The 13,411-nt window shown below is 44.4% G+C and overlaps 1 protein-coding gene across 9 annotated transcripts in view; it reads left to right on the top strand.

Moving 5' to 3' along the window:
* The window catches only part of NEDD4L (NEDD4 like E3 ubiquitin protein ligase), a 301,007-nt gene extending 288,161 nt beyond the window's left edge, over nucleotides 1-12,846 (top strand). For 8 of the 9 annotated variants that reach the window (XM_039840690.1, XM_039840700.1, XM_039840708.1 and 5 more), the window contains 5 exons: nucleotides 741-800; nucleotides 2,022-2,129; nucleotides 3,546-3,642; nucleotides 4,164-4,236; nucleotides 7,841-8,371. In XM_039840690.1, coding sequence (XP_039696624.1) covers nucleotides 741-800; nucleotides 2,022-2,129; nucleotides 3,546-3,642; nucleotides 4,164-4,236; nucleotides 7,841-7,943 — 441 coding nt within the window. In that variant the 3' untranslated portion in view covers nucleotides 7,944-8,371. Of the gene's footprint in view, nucleotides 1-740; nucleotides 801-2,021; nucleotides 2,130-3,545; nucleotides 3,643-4,163; nucleotides 4,237-7,840 lie in introns of all 9 variants that reach the window. The other variant, XM_039840635.1, reaches the window with a different exon arrangement.
* The last annotated feature ends 565 nt before the right edge of the window (nucleotides 12,847-13,411 follow it).

Raw genomic sequence — 13,411 nt, 5'->3', positions numbered from 1 at the left:
AGGCAGAGTTCTCGTCAGCACCACTCCTGAGCTGACCCCGGCTCAGCCACCTACACACGGTGAAAAAGCTCCCACCCCGGACAGAACGTTCAAAAGTGTTCAGGGCGTAGGAACGTAAAATATGCATTGGGGCACTTGAGAACAGCAGGTTTTACACTCTAGTAAGAAACCCAGGAAGCAGACCCTGGTCCCCACCCCAGGTGATGATGCACCCATACTTCCAGAAGCCCACCCCATGCCAGGTGCAGGGCGTAGAGGGTCTCGTCCTGCATCACTCACTGGTGACCAGAGCCAGGAGCTGGAGCAGGTTCCCGGTTCCAGTCTCCTCTGTGCCCAGCACACTGCCTCTTTTTCTGTTTCTTCTAGATGCCTTCAGTACCCAATGTTTGTACTTCCTTCCCTTGCTCGTCTGTGGCTTGTGTATTTTAGGACACCCTGACTCACAGCAATGTGTCATAAATGGCTTTGGAAGCCGCCTGCCTACAGTAACCCATGTTTTCATAGGCTCTCAAAAAATACTCAAATACCTGAGACTTCTAGATTTCTACTCTTTTTCGAATTTTTTTATATTGTGACTATGCTGTTTTTATAGGAACAACTACTGGCCACTGTCCCTGATATGTAAATCGTTAGTAAAGAATGTATTTTTTCTTGGCTAGTGAAAAAAGTTTGTTTTTCCTATAAAATTTGTCTCTTTCAAGGAAAAGGGTATTTAGGGTGGTTTTGCTTTTTTCTTTCAGGGATTCACCGAACTGCTTCCTATTGATTTGATTAAAATTTTTGATGAAAATGAGCTGGAGGTTTGTATTGTGACCATTTTGTATAAAGTAGGTTTTTTAAAACTTTCTCATTACTTTACATATGATATTTTAATATTCTCTGGGGCACTTCTCGTAGCTTAGGTGACTTCTACTACAGATCTTTTAAGAGGCTCGTTTGTTTGCTCTCCTGAGAGTCAGTAAGTAGCACAAGTCGTCACCTGTAGATTCCTTGCCCAGGAGAGGCCAGTTCTGGGACGTGCCGACAAGTAGAGGCCCACTTAGCTAGCCTAATTGGGTTCATGGCCCCTTGCTCCGAAAGCAAAGGACTATGTCACCCTTCGTCACATTGAGAGAAACAGAACAAGGAAGGCTGTCAGCGGGATTCAATTAGCCATTCACCCAAGCCCCATCCAGCGAGGCACTTCTCGTAGACTGGCTTTCTGTTCTTTCATCTTAACATGGAAACTTCAAGATAGTCGAAGTCCTAGAAATCACGTAGTATAAGCTTTTCATTGGACAGGTGGGGAAACTGAGGCAGGGAGCAGTTCATGACCCCGCAGGTTTACTCAACAGGGTTTTGGCACAGTTAGGCCTAACACTCTGGTTTTCAGGCTTATGGCTTAGTTCTCCTTCCTTTTCACTGTGGTACCTCTGCAGGAATGTCGTGTTCATTTGTCCACAGGAAACCTTCCCTCATGGAAGGTTAGATACTAAGGAAAGCAGACCTCAGGCTAACCGCTAAGACAAAGAGCCGGTTACAGCATTAGTACAGGTCTGCATCCTCGGGCCTCCGAACGGATGGGTGGTTTGCCCTCACCCAGGTCGATAGATCTGGGGAAGATAAGTTCTTGCTGTCATAACGTGCTGATTCTTTGTGGGTGGGAAGCTATTTTCAAAGATTGAGACAAATAACCTCTCAGAAGGGGAAACAGCCAGGGCGATGAGCGGATGTAAATGGAGCATAAGGAAATCTAGGAGCACCGTCTTCTGCTTGCAGGAGGAGGGAAGATGGTTGATCTAGAGGCTTAATTTCCAATATGAAATGTGGCCTGCATAAGCATTACACTTGGGCCCCTCTCGTTGGGTCCCCCTTGACCTGTGTTGGCAGGTAAAATTTGAGACACGTATTCCCTTCATTTGTTGCTTTATGAGTTGCCAGCTTACCGGCTTTGCACACGACCGAGTGCTGGTGCTGACATGAAGCCATCTCTTTGGCGTCCACACCAGGCCCCGTTTACATCTGGTCACTCTCCTTTCTAGTTGCTGATGTGCGGCCTCGGCGATGTGGACGTGAATGACTGGAGACAACATTCTATTTACAAGAACGGCTACTGCCCGAACCACCCTGTCATTCAGTGGTTCTGGAAGGTAAGGCCTGGGCCCCCAGGGCCCTGCTGCTCCAATGGCTCAGGCCAGGAGCGGGAGCAGGGCAGCTTCTGTGCCGCCCTTCGCGTGGTCTTGCTTGAGTCCAGCTGCTGGAACTTGGGACCTGGGTTGCTGGGGCAGAGGAGAGGCAGACTTGAACCAGAAACAGCCCTTCCTGCCATATTTCTCTGTAACTCCAGTGGACAACCGTCTTTGAATAAGGTTGATTCTTATCAAAGCACATGGCCTTTCCTTGACCACCAGTTAAAGCGGCTCCTATTTGAGGAACCGTTGAGTAGACTGATTCTGAAAAGGAGGCCATGGGATTCAAGTGTTGGAACTAGTCCTCCAAAGCGTAAAGACGATGGGAGGGAGGTTTCTCAGGGCGAAAACGTGCTTTGGGGCTGACTTTTCCAAGATGTCATGTTTGGTTAAAAAATCATTTTCTCAATTTTTGTTGTTGTTGTGTATGCCGACACACATTTTGATCTTTTCTGTCTTTCAATCAAAGATGGCTACACATGAAATTTGATTTACTCTCTTAAGGCCAGTGTTCGCATTCTGTTTGGCTTACGAGAAAAGTGAAGTAGGAACTGAGTGAGTCCAAGGAGGAGATAGTAAACTAACTTTAAGAGAACAACCACAGAAAAAAAGCTGATTATTTCTTTTATAGAAATAAGGAATCATAACACTTTTTAAAATTTCTAAATGTTACTATATTGATATCCATTCTAAATGTTAATGTGAATTTAATATTTCAGGTGCCAGCAGACATAGAGATAAAAAGAAAGAAGCAGAATCTTAAATCCTAGTCCAAGTCTCACTCAGTTTTGATTTTAGATGTTTTTTCCATAGCAGTTCAAGTGACCTTACCAGTAAAGCCAACTCAATTCTTGTACTAATTCAGATATGTAAAATACACGGATTATTTTGAGGCCTATCCTTGCCTCTGTTTTTTTGTTTTTTGTTTTTTGTTTTTTTGTTTTGTTTTGTTTTGTTTTGTTTTTTGCTTTTTATAAAACATTGTCTTTAGAGGATCTGTCTACAGCCTGAAATCCCATCTCCTAACCTGGTGTTGACACTTCTCGAGCTCTGTGTGTTTATAATTGGCTCGGAGAAACTGGCGAGCCTCACACACAGACTCTTGAGCTTGGTGCCATCAAAGAGTTTGCTTTTTATATCATTTATTTTGACTATTGGCAGAAGAAGAAAGAGACACTGTGTGATCTCTTTCTCTCTCTCAGATTAGAGAGAGGCCAGTATTGTGGTGACCATAAAAAAAAAAAATGACCATTTTCAGAGTCAACTGTCTAGATCTTCCACTGCGGGATAAATAAGGTTACGTTTGCTTGTCTGCATTACAGCAGCGTGTGTCAAATGTCACGTGGCGACATAATGACCTTCTGCCTCCGTTTATAGGCTGTGCTGCTGATGGACGCCGAGAAGCGTATCCGGTTACTGCAGTTTGTCACAGGGACATCCCGAGTACCTATGAATGGATTTGCCGAACTTTATGGTGAGCAAGATACTATCACTCTTGTTTGTTTTGTTTGTTTGTTTGTTTGTTTTGTTTTGATCTATTCTTTAAAAACTAGATTTTGCAGAATCATCCATGTGATTCTAAACTGAATGTTTTAAAGACTTCTCACCTCCAGGAAGCAGAATTCTTCAGTCCTTATTATAGATGTAAAACATCCCTTTTTCAAAGGCCTCTGCTTTTTAAAGGTCACATTTCATTTTTTTCCCCCCAAAAGTAGTTTCAAATGTAAACTCCCAAGGTTCAGCTGCAGGCTGTAGCTGTCTGCACCTCCGTGTGCAGCTGTGTCTGTTAAGCTTGGCTCAGTTTCCTTCGGAAGGTGAGCCAGAGTCTGTTGTGAGGCCGTGCAAACACATTTTCCCCATCGTTAAATAGTAAATTCTGTGCCGCAGCCCTCGAGGGTGCCTGGGCTCCCCGAGCACCCCGCCCACCCCCTTCCTTTTCCGTAAGTCGCTCCTGCCTCAAGCGCTCTCAGCTTTGGTTTTTCTTTCTTTGTCTAGGTTCCAATGGTCCTCAGCTGTTTACAATAGAGCAATGGGGGAGTCCCGAAAAACTGCCCCGAGCTCACACGTGGTGAGTGACGAAAATGCACAGTTGTCAACGAACCGTATTTTAAATACTTCACTGTGTGCGCGGGTCGGCCCGCAGCTATAGAATGCTACATTCCCTACTCGTAAATAGCTTAGAGTCTGAAATGTCGGGGGTGCAGATGAAAATATAAGTTGTACAGGATGCTGATGAAGGTCGAGGCTTCAAGCTCTGCGTGGACCCAGTACGTGTGGCACGAGGTTAGGCCGGCCATGCTGTGCGGAGTTCCTCTCTCACCCCCGTCCCTCCCTGAGGACTCCAGGAAGCAGAGGTTTCACTCAGACCCGCCATGCGTGGATGTGACAGCTCCCAGACTCTAAACAGATGAGGTGTTTATTCCAACCCTAAATTGGCTTTTTAGAACTTGGGATAAAATTCTCTGTAGAAGCATTGTTTTTAAAAGGCCAAGGCCATTGATAACTCCTAAGTCTCTAGAATTTGGTACCAATATGATTGTGGCCAGAGGAGGGTGTGAGGTCTGACGTGGGACCACAGCCGAGGGGGACAGGGTGGCACATGGTGGCCTCCAAGATGCAGGGTCTCCAGTTTCTCTGAAAAGTTACGTAAAGCCAGCACAAGGATGAGCCTGGCCGCTCAGTGCCTCTGGCTACTCCAAGCTGCAGTGTCCCTCATGTTGGTTTTCCCCACCGGCTTTAATTTCTCGCTCTCAGGAAGCGAATGGAAGTGGCTCCTCCGAAAATGGTGAGCCCCGCTCACAGCCCACCTTTCCCCGCGAGCAGCGAGGGCTTCCGCAGCCCACCCTGGCCTCCCCGCGCTGCACGGGGCCACTGAGCGTGTCTGGCAGCAACGTGAACTGCCAGCTCGGGGAGGGTTCTCGTGAAAGTGTGCGTGTGGAAAATGGGCTGTGAGAGGTTTTTTGCTTCTGTTCGATTCCCTCGCTGGAAGGAAAGTTTTTTCCTCCACTCCCCGCCCCCCCATGTGTGCCATTTGCGTGACTCTGAATGGAATGTAAATATGGTCATTGCCCATCAGACCCTTGGAAGCATGCCAACTCCAGCTAACGTTGGCGAATACCCAAAACAGTCATTGTCTGGGATTCTCTGCCTTTATTCTAGGGAAGAATGTTTTGGTAGTTAGGAGCTTTTATTCCAAACAATCCCAGGGTCGAATGTAATTTTTCTGGGTTGTGATGGCCTTTGTTGGAAAAACAGCCAGCACTGAGCCCGAGCCCAGGACTGCTGTGGATTGACAGAAAACTCTCCAGCTCCCAGTCTAATAATGAGAAATTGGAGTAAGAGCCGACTCACCGGGCACAGCCCTCACCCGTGGGCCGGGCACCCTCTAATAGTTATGGCAGCAGAACTTCCTGTTCTCCCCGCCGCGTGGCTTTCTTTCCAGCCAGTCCCCAGGCCTCCCATGACACAGGAGACAGCGGCTTTGCTGGCTGCTTCCTCGCAATAGTTCCCCCATCAGATTTAGCCACGTTGATGTCTAATTCCTTTTATGGTTTATGGAAATATAAAATATACAGTTAAAAATGCAAACCTGCTTTATCAGGAGAGCAAGAGCTGGGCGAGCTGGTTCTTTCCGAAGCGTGCTTTTCGTAAACCTCCCAGATGTGATTATTGCGTGTCTGATATTTAAAGGGCTTTGTTTTGTTGTTCTGGCAAAGGCCACTGCTTGAATATGTAAAATTTCACTTTACTGAGAATCAAAGACTTCTTGCTCTCTGAGGCCGACTCTAAAAATAATCTCATTCGGCCCACGCATCATCCACCTGAAGACGCTGAAGCCCGCTGAGGACAATGAGGTCACACAGTTAGTGACAGACCAGAGCCAGGCCCCTGCCCCCTGACCTCAGAAGTAACAGTGACGAACACTTTTTAAGCGTTTAAAGTGTTCCTGGCATTGTCCTAGGTGCTTTGTGTGTTTTAACTCATATCATCGCCATAGCAATTCTAAAGAGCGAGTCCTATTAAAGGGGAAAAAAATATATCACCAGATGCCACAGAGATTGCAGGCCCTGGACTGTGAAATGCCAACTTAAAATTAAGACCGAAGCCACCTCTGTGAACAGCTCGTTTAAGTGCAGTCTGCAAACATGAAGTTCTGTCTTTTTAATTGGTAAAATAATATTCGAGGTCATTTTAATGAAATGAAATGAAAACCAAAAATGAGAAATTTTTTTAGGCTTATTTTAGGATTCTGGGTTTCTGAGAGCTCTAGTTCTAGAGGCGGTGTTATTCTCTGCTGTGTCTTTTAATGTTTAGTGACTTAAAACAATCTGAGAGCTCAGTGTGCCTTATTCAACATTTTAGGGCCCACTGTGGACGCGTGTCTGTTTTTCACTGCTGCTGCTGCTAACCGTTAGCCCTTAAAGCTTGGAATCATGTCAGTGCCTGGAGAGAACAGTTTTAAATGCTGAGGCACAACACACAAAGCGGTTAGACTTGGGCTTTAGAGCCAGACCAGGGCTGAGTCCTGGCTGTATCGCTTTCTGTGTGACCTTAGGCAAGTTACCTAATCCCTCTGTGCCTCGAATTCCTCCTTTATAAAATAGAGGTGAATCATTACCTGCCTTGTAAGGTGAGTGCTAGGATTTACTGAGGTAATAAATGAAAAGTACCTAATGCTGACTGCACAGGATAAATGCTCCCTGAGCATTAGCTCTTATTAAATCATGAGCTGCGGCAAGAGGGTGTGGCCATTTTCATGACATACATGTCAACAGTCCACCCCCCGCCAGGCATCAGTTCTGTGAGCGGGGGCTCCAACTCCTTGCACCCCACACATCACTCTGTGAATACAGGCAAATGAGTGATAATGGCGGTCACCATCTTTGGGCATTTGCCGTGTGCCAGGCACACTTTAAATATGTTCTGATTTGACCCTTTCAGTACCCTGTGAGCTGTTTCCCCACTTCACAGACGCACAGACTCAGAAAAGGAGGCGACTTGCCCAAGGTCACACAGCTGGCACGTGGCCAAGCCAGCATTTGAACTTGGTCTCTTAGACGAGTGTGCTTCGTCTGTCTGAAGGCCTCACTCCCACCAGGGTGATTCGTAACGGCCCAAACGAAACGAAGCCTGCAAATCTTTAGGGGCTTTTTTCAAATGCAGCTTCTCACTCCAAATGTCGATTGCTTTCCTGACTTTGAGAGGAGAAGGCAGCTGCTTATTTAGCATTGGGGTTCTGGAGCCACTGCCCGCCTGGTTCTAGTCTGGAGCCTTCCTTGCTCCCAGGGGTGAGACCCGCATCTGCAGAACAGAGAAAGCGTTGGAAACACGATGAGTTACTGCGTAGAAAAGCACTTGGCTCGGGGCCCGATGCAGAAGTGAGAGGTTAGAGCTGCCACAGCCTCGGTTCGCCCGATTCTCCCGGAGCTCCTACTGCATAAATTCTTTTGTGTTTCAGGGGTTTTGAAGTCTTGGAGTATATGTCAGCTACCTCGATGTGAACAGTTTCAAAGCAGGAATTTATTTTTTTTTTGATCATCAGAATTTGATTAAGACATATGCACACACTCGCTCCGACCCCAGACGCCCCCCTTAGCCAAATCTAGGAAATGCTGTCACACCTAACGGTTCATAACGATGGCGTTTTACCTACACCTTTGTTTCCATTGCAGCTTTAATCGCCTCGACTTACCTCCGTACGAAACCTTCGAAGATTTACGAGAGAAACTTCTCATGGCCGTGGAAAATGCGCAAGGCTTCGAGGGGGTGGATTAAGCGCCCCCAGCCCCGGGTGGTTGTCCGCGGAGCAAGTCCTGCTTGCATTTGCCTAATAGACTTTGAAGAGATGGTGGCAGAAGATCAGCTGCACAGCGTGGCTCCTGGAGCGGAGCCTTCGCCCGTGACTTGCCCAAGTTCAGACGTGCGAACCCGGTCCCAGGTCGCGTTCTTGCATTTTCCACCGCAAATTATCAGCTGGTTGATGTGCACACTAATTACATTTCAGGAGGACTTATTCTATTTATGTTGTGCCTCTGCAGGCAAAGCCCTTAATAAATATTTTACATACTTTATAATGACAATGAATGGAATTAATCACTCTACAGGTATAGTATTACAACTCATGTTTACTTTTTCAAATGATTTAGACCGATTTTCCGATTTCATTTCATTACAATTAAAGATGTCTCATGTACGTGGAAAAATGAGCTTTTTTTTTTTTTGTATTTGAATTTCATACCAGGTGTAATGTTTGTGACTTTTTTATTTTCGAAGTACTTCGACACCCCTACCGCCTACTTTATTAGAATTAGAAGACGGATTTTGCCCAAAAAACCTTAACAGACGAGTACTTTGAGAGAACTTAAAATATAACATTAAACATAATGATAATTTTTTCCATACTCAGAATGAAAACAAACTGGATATTACTTTTTTTTTTGGGGGGTACAAATTCAGCATAATAGCTACAGGCTGGGAGAATTGTACCATAGCATGACAAATTTTGTGTTGATTTGAAGGAATCACACCATTATTCCTTAGAGGTAATTACGTGTGCTGTAACACTCGAGACGGGGTTGGACTACCATTTCTCATAAGAGAAATTGCTTAACCCTTTCCAATGCTGTACAGTCATGCTTTTATTATAGTTTCCTCTTTGCTGTTCATAGTAGAGGCATTTGAATGAAACTTGGCACTGCTTGATTTGAAACTGTGGAAACCAGATCTCTTTAGTCTCCTATTTGTACGCATTCGCTGATAGCTAAATAACCAATTTCTGTTCTAACTGCACCAATTCTGAAGGCACTTTATGTACTCCATGGAGGTCATACCTGGTGTTGTTGATGTTTTGTTTTGTTTTGTTTTATCATAGACATTAAATGTGATGATTATTTCTTCTCCCCGCACCATCTTTCCGGTGCAATACCTATCGATAGCGAACCTGGCTGCTGGTGTCTGAAACCTGGCTGTAAAGCTGAGCCGACAGACCTGTTCTCACCGATCGTTTTGCGATTTCTCCTCAAAGATGAATTTAATATGCACTTAACCGAACCAGTTTTGTTACCTGTGACATGTTGCATGCTTCAGTACTATGTGTGGCCTGAGTCGTGTGTTGTGTGCTAGGCTAAGAGCGAGGGGGCGGACTCGATTCGACCCGCGGCCGTCAGGCAGCTCACCTGGCCAGGGAAGGGGCTGGAGGGCATCAGCTCCGTTCGATTCTTTGCCACTTGTAATTTTCGGTGTTTTGAGAGAGCGCCTGAGGCAGTGTGGGGGTTCAGCAACCCTCCTGTCTTTTGTAACCTGTGTTGTCCTAGACCCTGTCATAGCTGTCAGGGGACACTAGAGATTTGATCTCTTGCCAGTCATAAATTTATAAGACAAAAAAATAGTGGTTTCGGGCCCTGTGTTTGTTATGGAAGAAGGACCTTTTGGTGTAAGAAATTCCATTTTGGTGGCTCATGAGAAGCCGTGAATGTTTGTGGTTATAAATGGGTTGTCCAAGGGGGTGCCGAGGTGTCTAGAAGAAGGTGAATTTCTACAGAGCTAAGGATTGGCTTCCTTTTCTTACTGATTTTAAAATAATAATGATCAGAAAACTTAGATGTTGAGTAATTAGGGGAAAAAAAAAAACAGTATTGCCCATTATTTTTATCTTTTGGTGGGATTTTTTTTCTCCCTTCGGTCAATATAACAGATGTCTCAGTGGCGAAGTGTCTCACCTCGTCGCAGCCCCTGCTAGTCCAGGGCCAGCTTGCTTTTCAAGACTCATGCTACAGCCTGGGTGAGCAGCATGCTTGCACAGGTTCTGAGAGTGATCACGTGACTGTAGGGGGCGAAATCCAGTGATTCTAGTGTAAAAACCAGGGTCCTTCTGTCATTTTAAAATTGTATATTCAAAAGCAGAATATTTGTTGAATGCAAATTAGGCAACATATTGAAAATATGAAAAACCAATCTAGGATAATTTCTATGCCGGGAACAGATGAGAATTATCAAAATATACCCCTATGAATACTTGAAAAGCAGTAATTGTGAATGACAGTTCAGTTCATCTATTCACTAATATCTGATTTCAGTGACAGCTGAATAGTGCTGGGTTTGGGGTTTGTTTTTGTTTTTTAATCCACATGTGTTTCCCTAGTTCTCAACAAGTCTCGGTGTTTCAATCTTGGTTGAAAATAGTCATAGATCTTATTTTCTCTAAATCCTGATGACCACTTTCCATCATCTTCAGGACATAACGACAGATGGCAGTAAAGAAAATGTGCCACATAAAGAGCAGGCTGGTCAGTCATTCCTTGGGCCTCCAGTGACTCTGGTCATCAGGCGTGGGGGCAGAGGCTATGTCACTTTTTCTACTGGTCCTTAGCAGTGATGCTATTTTGAAGTCTAGGGTCTCTGGGGCCTCTGTTTTCTTAGAATTTACTTGAATCCAGTTTTGTTTTATTTAGTTCCCAGAAGAAAGTATAGTTGTTATGGGCCAATTTGCCATGAGATTAAGGAATCCCGGCGTTTACAGACTGCATGTGGAAGGTCCTTTGACGTCAGTTATCACAGCAGTCTCTGGGTCCTGGCTATTTCTCTTCTTGCCTCTTGGTGGCCTAAAGGTAAATCTGGATCGTCTGCCTAGTGGGGTTGACGTTGGCTGGTGCGCTGTTTTTTCTACCTTTTGCCTCTGGGACAGGAAGCGGCGAGGTGTTTGCTTGGCTGTTATATTCAGCTTCATGCTCTTCTCTCTTTTTTCCCCCCGAAACATTTTTCATTATTTCATTATTCTGTAGCCAGTCCTCTACCACATCACCAGAATATAACATGCTTCTTTAATTTTCGTTTCCATGGCCCTTCGGTAGCTAACATTAGGTATTCCCTAAGGTCAGATGACAAATGCTATAAAGCGATCTGATATGGATTCTGTCTCCCACGTAAGGATGCAGTGACAGGTTCTGAGAAATGGTTAGCAAAATATTTGAACCACTTTCTGCATCTCACATTGTTAAAATAGACAACACGTACCACTGCTCTTTGATCTTGCCAGATCCAACTTGGCTCTCTTGAAAGCCAAGTTCATATGCAGCAAATTACTAATTTTTCTAACAGTTAACTAATTGTTGAGCATTTGACTAGTATGTTCGTAAGTCTTATCTCTCTGAAATTTTACCACCTATAAAGAGAGCCTGGATCAATCAGTTTCTGAGCCCCTACCCACTGTGTGTGCTAGCTGTCCTCTTTCTTTGCCAGTTTCCTCCTCACCTTGACTCTGCACCCCTGTCCGTACAGGGAGGGGAAGGGACATGCTGTCTGGTATCATTTTCTGCCTTGCCAGTAGAAGGTGCTGCTGTGCAGGGTAACTGCCCTGTCTGCTTTCTTCCTGATCCCCAGGAGGTCATGCACTACCTCTGTCTTATTCAGGCTGTGGGGTACATTCTGATCCGTCAAAACTGCCAATTTCAGGTCTGAGATGTGTTTTTAAACATCCTTCTAAACTCCACTTTGTACTCTCGATTTTAAACCTGGGAAGAAAATGTGATATACTTCGGACCACCTTTTTTTTTCAATTTATCTAAGCCTTAATGAACGGTGTATATACCCGCGCGTACGCACCCGCCCCACCCCCAGAGTGTCTTCAGTGTGTCGGAAAACACCGTCACGTTGAGACGTGAGCTTGCGTAATTAATGTTTTGTAGAAAAGGAGAGTTTCTGTTGGTGTGAGGTTTTCCGAGACATCTGTCCTTCGTTAACGGTGTTAGGCACCAAGCAACGCTGGTTTAAAATGCATGTCTTCTGTTGGTCGGTCTGTTTGTAAGGAGTAACAGTAGGAATCTAATGACATTGGCCACAGACCTCTGTGTACTGCATTCTCAACCTGGTATCAGCGCATCAAAGCCTTTCTCATGACCATGACCCCGAGTCTTTAGACATCCATGTTCCTGTAGAAGCCACTTGGCCCCTACTACTCAGACTAATCTCACCTAGATTGTCACGGTTTCTTTCATGTTAATAACTTTGTGTAACTTTGTTCTTTCTCTACTACTATGTATGTAATATGTATATACATATATACGTACATGTGCTGTCCAAATATATCTGTATATATTTGTATAGCATTTTTACACCTTTCTTGAGTAATCTGATTTTGAAAGGGAGTGAGAACCTAGTCCCTCCAAGCTGTATCCTGAGAATTCGGACCCTCGGAACCTGAGAGAACCCCCAGAAGATGGTGTCAATATGCTGTCACTTCTTAATTCAGGATCTATTAGCAAATGAAACATGAATAAACAGAGTGACTTTTAAGGTGAAAAGAGTTTCAAGCATTCCAAATGAATTCTCAATGTTTTATAATTTTTTATTATAAACCCACCTCCTACTATAAAGCCAAGTACTATTTGATACCGTGATTAAAAACCAAACTACTTTGAAATTTTTTAAAGACAACTTACAGACCGTGTTCATTTTCACAATCAGAGTAGCTTTGAAATGTGGTTGAATTTGATACACACAGGAAAAGTTTTGTTTAAGAACAAATCCTTTTGGCTTTTCATTTTTCTTGAGAGACCTAATGAGAAATTGTAGATTGTTTTCCTGACAGCAAAAGAGTAATGTGACAAAATGAAGTCGTTGTAAATAAGTGATGCAACTTGTCAAATATTTAATAAAGAATTATGGAAGCTGGAACATTTTATATCAAGTATGATGGATTGTCTGATTTAAAGCTTCGTTGTGAATGTATCGTCTGATTTCAGGGGTTTAAATGCCTGCAGATTGATGATAGTATGTTCATTTCCTTAATCTCCCTAAATTTCCACACCTATAAAAACATCACTGAAGTCTGCCCAAAACACATGGCTTAAGCTTAATGGGATGCACATCGAATCTTATCCATCTGTCTTTTTATTAAACTTGAGACTTGATAACTTTATCTAACACTGCAGTTCATTCAGATCCATCCCCGCAAAGGCACATTTCTAGTCTTTTTCCAACCAATGCTCAAGTTATGCGAGTTAACAACGCTCAGTCATAAAGCCCGAAGTGGTTCTCAGAAGCGGCCGCCAGAATCCAGATCTCGTGTCCCTTCTCTCTGAGAGCTCACAGACCGCACCCCCCAGCATTTTTTCCTTTTTCTGTAGGACTGAGCCTCTTCTTGTCCCCTAAGGGACTGCCAGGAGGGAAATATTCAAGCAGGACATAATTTAGTGGTGGATGGTATCTCACTGGAAAGGTGTCAGCAGCATCCTGAGTTCCTGCTG

Source organism: Pteropus medius, unplaced genomic scaffold, assembly GCF_902729225.1.
Source record: "Pteropus medius unplaced genomic scaffold, Ma_sr-lr_union100, whole genome shotgun sequence".
Classification (NCBI taxonomy): domain Eukaryota; kingdom Metazoa; phylum Chordata; class Mammalia; order Chiroptera; family Pteropodidae; genus Pteropus; species Pteropus medius.
The sequence above is the reverse complement of the archived record's forward strand: the minus strand, read 5'-3'. Positions and strand labels throughout refer to the sequence as shown.